At 44.8% G+C, this 10,733-nt stretch overlaps 1 protein-coding gene across 1 annotated transcript; it reads right to left on the bottom strand.

Annotated features, from left to right (window-relative positions):
• Nucleotides 1–272: 272 nt before the first annotated feature.
• Nucleotides 273–1,161, bottom strand: LOC136484927 (ethylene-responsive transcription factor ERF094-like). Its single transcript, XM_066481895.1, has one exon. It carries the CDS (start codon nucleotides 1,159–1,161, stop codon nucleotides 283–285), a length of 879 nt encoding a protein of 292 aa, XP_066337992.1. The 3' UTR covers nucleotides 273–282.
• Nucleotides 1,162–10,733: the final 9,572 nt, after the last annotated feature.

The following is a 10,733-nucleotide window of genomic DNA, read 5'->3' on the forward strand; positions in this document are numbered from 1 at the left end:
ATGAATTTATTAAGCTTAATTAATCCGTTATTAGCGCATGTTAGCTACTGTAGCACTTATGGCTAATCATGGGCTAATTAGTCTTAAAACATTCGTCTTGCGATTTCCAACAAAACTGTGCAATTAGTTTTTTTCGTCTATATTTAATACTCCATGCATGTGCCGTAAGATTCGATGTAATAGTTTGGGGTGAAAATTTTTGAAACTAAACCAGGCCTAATTACTCCAACTCGGACGACACCCGGAGGAGCAACGCCGCGCCCCGTTTCTAGTGTCAACTAATTACTCCAACTCGGACGACACCCGGAGGAGCTCGTCCAAATAATCGGTGCCGAGGTCCTCCAGCTCCACGACGCCGTAACGCAACTGGCTCTGGCCGCGCGACGTCACCTGCTGCTGCGGCACCGCTGCCATGGCCGTGCAGGACGAAGACACGCCGGACAACCCAGAGCATTGGCGCGCCGCAGCAGGCTGTCGTCGTTGCGGCTTCATGATGTCCTTGCCGTCGCAGGTCACAGCGGCGGAGGAGGGCTTGCGCCTGCGCGTGCGCTTGGAGTGCCGGCGCTTCAGCGCGAGGACAGGGGAGCCTCCGGCTCCGCCCGTGCCGGCGAGCGCGAGCGCGCGCAGCGACTCCACCACGCGCTCCACGGGGAAGTTGAGGACGGCAGCGGCGCCGCGCGCGGCGAAGGCGGCCTGGTCGTAGGCGAGCGCGGCGGCCTCGGGGGTGTCGAAGGTGCCGAGCCACACGCGGGCGCCCCTGCGCGTGGAGTCGCGGATCTCGGCCGCGAACTTGCCCCACGGCCGCTTCCGCACCCCGATGAACGCCGTCACCCGCTTCTCGTTCTCGCCTGCCCAGGCGGCGTCGTTGGGCTGCCGCCGGTGCTGCTCCCGCGTGGTCGGTGACGCCGCCGCCGTTGTCGTCGTCGCCTCGGAGGAGGACGAGGGCGAGGAAGCAGAGAGCCAGTCGGAGCAGCAGTCGTCGGCGGCGGCTGTGGCAACGTCGTCGTCCACGGCCATACCGAGGAGAATGGCGTCGAGCTGCTGTAGTAGCATGTCGTCGCCTTGGGCCGTGTCGTCGTGGAGCCACGCGGCGGCTGGTGCTGCGGCGGCAGGGTCGCAGTTGGAGGCAGAGGATGCGGGAGTAGGATTGCCTTGTTCCATTTCAGCAGACTGTAGTTGTGAGCAGTGCCGGAGGTAGAAGAAGGATTATATTTATATAGCCTCCAGGCTGCAGCAGCCCTGTGGAGTGGAGTGGAATTGATGAACTAATGATGGATGTCCGGATTGACTTGTCGTCGGCTCTAAGGGCAGTCCTAACACTAGTTTCTATAATATATGATACAGCACAAAAAAAAAATACTGCTTTTTAACTTATGGTTTCTATGAGTAATAATTATTTTCTCTTTCTCTCTTTCAACTCTATATTCTTTCTCCATTAGAAATGCGACACGAGCCTCCTAGAAACTGGTAGTTTCTCCCCAATGACGATTTCATGGTTTCTGGGTGCATTGGATCAAGAGAAGATCTGATTTCTTCATGAGGAAACCATTTCTAAGATTTTTACTCTCTTTCTTCATTAATTACGTTGCCATGTCAACGTTTTGCCTACGTGGCAAGTCATTTAACAAGGATAAAACTATCATCAATACACCGTTGGGACGGCCCCAGGTGGATTTCCTGCGTGGGACCCGCCACAATCTTTGTTTTCACCACAGCTCAGCACAACGGCAGCGCTCACGTGATGGTAAAAGTCAGTAAGGCTGACGTAGGGCGGCTGGATACGACAAGCCGCCTAGCGTCACCTGCGCTGCTGCCAATGCTTTGCTTCCCTCTGCCATAAAATATCTGAAAGGAGACAATCCTCTGCATTAATGAAGTTTTAGTCTCCCTTTCATCTTTCCTCTGATTGGTCGACTCTCTCCTCAGCCCTTTGTCGTCACCATCACCAAAAGACTTTTAGGCGACACTACTTGAATTATAGTAACCTGCAGGCAGTTAATATGCTATTAACTTTATGACATTTGATTGGTCAATGATTTTTTTCAACAAATGTGACATCTGTGATAAAAGAAAAAAAAAGGACTTCGGCTCCCACGAAGCACAGCGTGCAGTGGTTTTGCAACAGGGTCATGTCTCCGAAGCAAGTGCAGTTGTCACCTGAAAATTCTTGAAATTTTTTAGAAAAAAGGTGCGATGACCAGGTGGGCACCCACTTGATAACCCCACCACTGGACCACATGCACAATCATGGTTGATGGTTGTTTATTCAGGGGCAAGTAGTACGCCTTCGTTGGTGTGTGTTTAGCGCCTAGTTTTCTTCTTATTTTTAATTTTATTAGATGAATGCTTTAGAGCGACTTCAAGAAAAAGTCTTTGTATCATTCCTAATTTATAGGAACAAAGATTTTGATGAAAAATATCCTTCAACAACTATTTTAATTGGATCTCTAAATATAGATATTCTCTATTCCAGATTTCTCGCTAGCCAACAATTCAAAGTGAGAATGACTCTCTAGCATAGAAAACGGTTTTTTACTCAAATATCTCTTCAAAGATGATTTAGAGAGTTAATTTTAGAAAAACTTTCCGAGATGCTCTTAGCTCCGGGTTGATCCTTTTATTTGTAGTATCTATTATCATCTTTCGTTCCAGGGGATATTGAATTTACAATATTAGATGCAAGTTTAATCTATATCTATACCTAATAATAAAGAGGCAAAATTTTCGCCCATTTTTTTGGCACCCATTTTTTTGGTATGACCTCCTCTTACTAACTCCGTGAATATGAAAAGTATTTTTGTTTGTTCTCTACAACTCACCTGTTTTATATATATATATATATATATATATATATATATATATATATATATATATATATATATATATATATATATATATATATATATATATATATATATATATATAAAATAACAACATACATAGGTCTTCTTGCGGTAACCTGAATAGGTACGAATCCAAATGCTAATCAAATATATCCTTTAGGTCTTGATTAATCTGGGTAAGAATCCTAATCCTATCCTACTGCTCTCTGGGAACACGGATTTGTGCGAAGGAAAACAGATATGGCGGATAGAATCTGAACTGGAAAATGAATACGGATACCGAAGGAACGTGGAAAAGGAATACGGAAGGGAGAGGTAGAAAAAAAATATTAATCAACAATTACCTCACGCTCTTGGATTGTAGAATTCACTACGGGAATCCTGCTCTTTGCCAAGTGTTTTTATGTTTGCCGAGTGTATTCCCTCGGACACTCAACGAATAAGTGATTTGTCGAGTGCTGCGCTAAAAACACTCAACAAAATAGAGGATTTACCGAGTGTAAACAAAAAAACTCTCGGCAAAGAGCAAGTTTGCCGAGTATAGAAAAAACACTCAGCAAAGAAATAAAATATTATTTCTGGAAAAGAAGGAGAAGGAAAAAAAATCTTTACCGAGTGTTAGATCTACGACACTCGGCAAAGAAATATAAAATATTTTTTCTGGAAAGGAAAGAGGAGAAAAAAAAAAAAATCTTTGCCGAGTGCTAGATCTGCAACACTCGGTAAAGAAATATAATTTTTTTTCTGAAAAAAGGAGAAGAAAAAAAAATAAAAAAACCCTTTGCCGAGTGCTAGATCTACAACACTCGGCAATTTTTTTTCCTGGAAATAAAAGCCGCACACCGCCCCCTCGGTCACCCCGCACATCGCGCCCTCCGTCACCCCGCACGCCCCTCTCCATCCTCGTCCTCCGGCGCCCTCCCCTGCTCCCTCTCCCTCCTCCTCCTCCGGCGCCCTCCCCTACTCCCTCTCCGGCCCGGATCCGGCGCGGCCCCCTCCTCCCTCTCCTGCCCGGACCGAGCGCGCTCACTTCCTCTCCCACACCGAGCGGCGCGCAACCTCCACTCCCTCCCCACAGCGGCGGCGCTCGCCCTCTCGCCCTCTCTGCCCCCATAGCGGCGGTGGGCACCCTGGCAAGGAGGAGGCCCGCCCTCGGTGAGGAGGTGCCCCAGCGGAGAGTGCCCTGGTGAGGAGCCCCGGCCCCGCGACGAGGAGCCCCGGCGGGTGCCCTAGCAAGGAGGATCCTCGACGGATTCCCCGGTGGCCTAGAGGAGCAGCGCCCCGGCGGCCCAGAGCCCGGATCCGGCCTCAGCTCTCTCTCCCTCCCCTCCCTCCCCACAGCGCCGCCCTCCAGCGGTGGATCCAGAGCTCCCGGTGGCGGATCCAGAGCGGTGGCTCCTTCCTCCGCGCGGTGGATCCAAAGCTCCCGGTGGCGGATCCAGAGCGGTGCCTCCTTCCTCAGACGGCGGATCCAGGGCGGTGGCGCCCGTCGACGGTGGATCCAGGGTGCCGGCGCCCCCCCGGTGGCGGATCCAACGAGCGGCGGTGGCGGGCCAGCACCGGAGCGACTGATGCTTTTTTATTTTATTTTTTTAAAAAAAAAATGTTTGTCGAGTGTTTTTGAGGCACTCGGCAAAGTCTTCGCCGTGTGTCCGATAAAAAACACGGCAAATTTAGTTTGCCAATAAAATTTTTGCTGAGTATCCTTTACCGAGTGTTACACTCGGCAAACTCTTTGCCAAGTGTATTCGTGGCTTTGCCGTGTGCCCTAGGCACACGGAAAAGCTCCTGTTTCTGGTAGTGATTCCTTTCCTATTCTAATACGCAGTCTTCAAACACTCGTATGTACTTCAACGGTTAAATCAACAAAACTGTCGTCTCATATCATATCGCTCCGAATTTACTTTTCCATTATTTTCCACACACTTTTTTGGATGGATTTATTTTCCCTCACGTGATGTTTGTCTATTTTCTCTACTTAATATTTCCCCCTTTTTTCGGCGTACTTTTTTCTTCCATCTTTTATACGTGATATGGGTTTTTTGTTTTTTCTCCACTGTACATGATGGTTTCCAATTCTATATGGGATGTGATTTATTTCCCTTTTTTTCTCAAGGTAGTTTCCGATTTGTTTGGTAGTTTTCTATTTGTTTCAGTGATTTTATTTGTTCACCGTACGGAGATCAGTGTTTTTGTTTACTTTTTCTAAATGTTTTTTCTATGAAACAGGTGAACCGAAAGTAATGAGAAAATTTTTGGAATGACAGGGTTTTTTCTTCTGTTTTTTTTCTAGACAGACTTACGTACACGGTGATTTCTAATTTGCTTGGCAACTTTTTTTCTTTGTTTTTTTCAACGTACTTAAAAACATGATGGTTATCTAAAAAACCATGATGGCTTCATATTGTTAAAGATTATTATTTAGTGATCAATTTATTGTTAATCACGTCATTAGCAGTTGCTAATGACAGTTCCAGAGGCCTGTTCGGCTTGCTGAAACTTGGCTGAATTGGCTGAAAAACACTGTTCTAGATAAATTATTGTGAGAGAAAAATATTGTTCGGACTGAAAAAATAAGCTGAATAGCGCGGATTATAAGGAAGCCGAACGGGGCCAGAATAGGCATAGAGAGACACCTTTTAGGCATAGAGGGGCACCTTTTCACCAACAGACAACTGCCCATTGGGCTTGTATATATGTATACAACACTGTTCATCAGTAAATACACATCCATCAATTTTCATTCACAGTTTTTCATTCACGCCGGAGGCCTTCGCCACTTCATACTGCAAGGCGCCGTCCGTCGTGCCCTTCGGGACATCTCTGACCACCACATCCCGCCTCGCCGCTTCCACGGAGTCCGCACTGCAAGGACCAGTGGCCGTCGTTCGTCGCCGCGCCCGTCGTCCCTGCTGTAGTTCGCCCTCGGCGTCTACCCGATGCATTGCCCCACCATGTTCGTCAGGCGTGTGGGGGCGCCTATAAGGAAAATAGACCCTTGGCCCATTTACTTTAGATTTTGGTGTTTGATGACCAACATAATCAAATTGGACTAATGAATTTGCAAGTGATTGTTTTGTAGTTCAATAGGATGCAAGACGTGATTTGGACGAAGACGACGTGATGATCCGATGATCAACACCATAAGCAAGACCTTAGAAGCACAAGAGAAGACCCAAGATATCAAGCAAAGTCCAAGCACGAAGATAGGAACCAAGCCAGATGCAAGATCGCGAAGAAACGAGCTGAGCAGCAAAGTGACCGGACGCTGGGTACCAGAGTCCGATCAACATCAGTAAGGTTCCAGAGAGCCGTTTTCATGAACGGACACGTCCTGTCAGTACTGACCGGACGCTGGTCAGAGTTCGGTCAGTAGCAGAAAAGCGAGATTTCGACCCCAATGGCTACTTTCTCAGTGGGGCTTATAAATAGACCCCTAACTGGCCATTTGAGTAGTGTGGAGCTGAGGAAACATATCAAGGGTGTTGATACACCATTTTAGTGATCTCCACTTGTATAGTGCTTAATGTTTTATTAGGTGATTAGCGTAGGTGCTTTGCGAAGTGCTTAGGTTGATTAGACCACAGCTTATGCGCTTGCTCTAGGTTTTGGCCTAGTGTTTAGTGAGGTTTGCATATCTCTTATCACTCGGTGCTTGCGAGCACCATTGTTGTACATCGGAGGGGCTTGTAGTCTTGCGAGATCACACCAACCACGTTTGTGGTGTAGCCGCCACCGTGTACCGGAGGGAACAAGGCCCGCGGCGTTTCGGCCGAAAGCTTGATAGTGAAGACGACGGGGAGCATCCGGGAGAGGCTTGCCGGAAGGCACGTTGGAGACCCACTTGCACGTGGGGAAGGCCCGAGGCTATCCACGGAGTTACCCGACCGGGAGCTTAGCCCTTGCGAGGGATTCCTTGCGAGGAGCTCCAACGAGGACTAAGGGGAAGCTTGCGCGCTTCTCGATAGCTCGATAAAAATACCAGAGTCATCGACGGGAGTTTGCATATCTCTACCTTGCTCTTTAGCTTCGGCATTTACATTGATCGTATTACTCCTTTTGCGTTAGAGATAGCAACACACTAGCAAAACCATAGTTGGACATTTAGATAGGTTATCTATTGCATAGGTTTTGCTAGGGTTAGAAAAAGAGGCCATAGTTTAGAGTTAGATTTTAAGTTGCCTAATTCACCCCTCTCTTAGGCGTCACGGTCCCTTCAATTGGTATCAGAGCTGGTTGGCTCAATTCAGACCTTTGGCTTAACCGCCGTTGAGCCGACACTAATTAGAGTGGTTGGGATGGATACCTCTAGGCCTCCGCACTTTGACGGCACTAACTTCCCCTACTATAGAGCTAGAATGGCTTGCTACCTTGAGGCGGTTGATTTGGGAGTTTGGAGAGTCACTCGTGACAGGATGAAACCCATTAAGAATCCAGATAAACCCACAAATAGTGATGAAAAGGAAATTCATTTCAATGCTAGAACTAAAAATTGCTTGTTTAAATCTTTTAGCATAGATGTGTTTAACCAAGTATTCACTTTAAATACGGCACATGAAATATGGTTAAAACTCCAAGAGCTCCATGACGGTACATCAAATGTCCGTGAGCAAAAACATTGTCTAGCTCAACAAAGTTATGATTCCTTTACAATGAATGATGATGAGCTTGTTCGTGATATGTATTCTTATTTGAATCTAATTATCAATGAGCTCCATTCAATAGGACTAACAAAGCTAGATGATGCAGACATCATAAGGAAGATCATCTCTGTGCTACCACAAAAGAAATATGCAAGCATCATCACCATCCTTCACAATATGGAGGACTTGAGCACCATGACCCCGGCCATAGTCATTGGCAAGATAGTGGCATTTGAAATGTCACGTAAGATGGGTCAAGAAGAAGCCTCTTCATCAAGCAAAGGCAAAGCTCTTGCATGTGGCGAGAAAAAGAAGATGAAGGGCAAGCAAGTTGAGACAAGTTCAAGCTCAAGCTCCTAAAGTGAAGATGAGGATGATGATGAGGATGAAGACTCAAGTGATGATGATCCATCTTCCTCCTCCACCTCCGACCTTGATGAAGAATCAATCAAACTAATCAACAAGGTGGAGAAGATGATCCAAAAGCTCAATGTCAAGGGTGTGCCCATCCAAATCCAAGATCTCATTTTCACAAATCAAATAAATGAGCAAAGAAAGAAAGGATGCTATGGATGCGACGAGTTGGGGCACTTTGTGGAAGCTTGTCCAAATAAGCCCACACCCAAGATAAAGAAGAAGGCATGCAAGAAACAAGCCTTCACATCAACAAGGACATGGGATTATTCTTCAAGTGAAGAAGAACACCATCACAAGAGGTGAGGGCGCAAGCACTCATCATCAAGCTCTTCTCATGTGTGCCTTATGGCACGAGATAACGAAAGCTCATCCTCTAGTGAGAGTGATAGTGATGATGAAATGCCTTCTTATGAAGAAATTGTGCAACAAAATCTTAATTATGCTAAAGTTTGCACTAGTCAACAAAAGAAGCTCGGAAAGATTAAAGAAAAGCTAGATAGTTCACAAGAAGCATACAAAACTTTGCTTGAATAATATGAGAACTTTGCTAATCTTAATGTTGAACTATCTACTAAAATTGAGCAACTTGAGGCTAGTGCAACAACAAATGCATGCACAATCAATGATGAGCATCTTGTAAAGAAAAATGAAAAATTAAAAGAAAAGTTAGCTAGCTCACAAGATACTTATAAAAGTTTGCTTGCTAAAATGGAAACCATGTGCAAACATTGTGATGAGCTAACTAATAAAGTTGCTAATCTTGAAGCCGTTAGCACAACCCCCACCAAGGCATCTAAAAAGAAAAGTTCTATCATTAACATGTCTAAAAAGGATGCCTCTACTTCTTGTAATGATTTATGTTTAGACTCACCTTTGTGCAACCAAGTTTGTGTTGAGAAAGTTGTTGTAGATACATGCACATAAGAGGTTGCAAAGGAGAATGAGCAACTCAAGCAAGAAGTAGCCTTCCTCACCAAGGACTTGACTCAAGTGAAAGGCAAGGCAAAGCAAGCCCAACTTCATCAAGATAACACCGTCAAGGGAGTGAAGAAGCTTGATGAAGGACAAACCATGGTTTGCTACGTGTGCCACAAAGAAGGCCACAAGTCCTATGAGTGCAAGGTGAAGAATGGGGAAGGAGCAAAAAAAGAAGGAGAAAAAGCAAACAAGCAAGCTCTCCAACACCTACACCAACAAGGTGGACAAGAAGGCCTCCACACCTTTTCTCTTGAAGAAGAAGAAAAATGACAAGGTGGTGGCTATCAAGGTGAACAAGCAAGCCAACAATGGGGTCAAACGCTTTTGGGTGCCAAAGGAAATCATCTCCAACATGAAGAGCACCAAAAAGGTTTGGATCCCGAAAGGGAAGTGAGAAGTCCTATGGACCTCGGGGAATTTGGAGACTTGACAAAGTATGGATGCATTTCATGGGGTGCATCATGATGGACAAAATCATTGCCAAGTGGGTTAGTGAATACTATGAACCCAAATTCCCCTTTCCATGTTAGGTAACTAGATTCAATTTACTTCAATTGGTATTAGATTTAAATTTTCCTACAATTGGAATCTTTTAGCATCTAGTTACTCCTCATGCCTAGGTTTGCATTTGCATTCTTATATATTTGGTCATGCATACACTAGGTATTTCATATGGTAGGCTTGCTCGGTTTCATTCTTATTCCTTGGAGCAATCCTACATGGTTTAAAATTGTTTAGGAGCACGGCACATATCTTGTCCTTCAATTGTTCATCTAATATGTGCCAAAGTCCAAATTGTAGATAATTTCTCCCGAATATCGCCTACGAAAATGACCCTCACATTCATGTGATGTCATCTTTCAAGTGGTGTTTTTTATTCTAAAATCAATGTGCATGTTTCCTACAAGTATTCCATACTTGTGTGCACAAATTTAGGGGGAGGTTACTCTACAAGTTGGATGCTTTGAGACTAATACCTTTTCAAGCTTATCATGTGTGTAGTAGTCTCATTGCAAGGAAAATGGAGTCCCCGGAGTTAAGCATCATACTTCAAATATCCACCACCGATTGCAAGTGGTAGAAATCAAAATGTGGTATTTCTAAACCAATATCAGCATGTTGATTTCATTTTGATATTTATATGCTTTCTCCGTGCATTATATAGATTAAATTCCCTTGTGCAATACTTTGCCAATTATGCATAAGCTTTGCCTTCTATCATATGTATGCATATATTTAGGGGGAGCTTAGTCTATATAATGTGAGAGTCAAATTTTGTGATCTATTTCACTCTACACACAAAGGATCACAAAGTTTGACCCTCCCTTATGCTACTAATGTCTTCCTTTTTGGTGTTTGATTCCAAAGGGGGAGAATTTAGAGGACCAAAAGCAAGCATTAATTTGTAGTAATGGTCCGAGAAAGGGAGGATAGTGAATTATGGATTAGCCTATGTAATGGGGAGAATTTGTAGGAAGCAAGGCTTAAATCCATAATACCACATGGGGACATTTGCAAGGGCAAGATGAGTTTTTATGTAGACTTACAAGTAGTATCTTTTAGCATCATATAATCTTGCCCCTTGCATTGCATCCTAGCAAGTAGGTAGTTTTTAAATTTCAAAATTTTATTATTTGCTTGCTTTGGTCGTGTTGTCATCAGTCACCAAAAATGGGGAGATTGTAAGGAAAATGGACCCTTGGCCCATTTACTTTAGATTTTGGTGTTTGATGACCAACATAACCAAATTGGACTAATGAATTTGCAAGTGATTGTTTTGTAGTTCAATAGGATGCAAGACGTGACTTGGACGAAGGCGACGTGATGATCCGATGATCAACACCATAAGCAA

Source organism: Miscanthus floridulus, chromosome 10 (genome assembly GCF_019320115.1).
Source record: "Miscanthus floridulus cultivar M001 chromosome 10, ASM1932011v1, whole genome shotgun sequence".
Classification (NCBI taxonomy): domain Eukaryota; kingdom Viridiplantae; phylum Streptophyta; class Magnoliopsida; order Poales; family Poaceae; genus Miscanthus; species Miscanthus floridulus.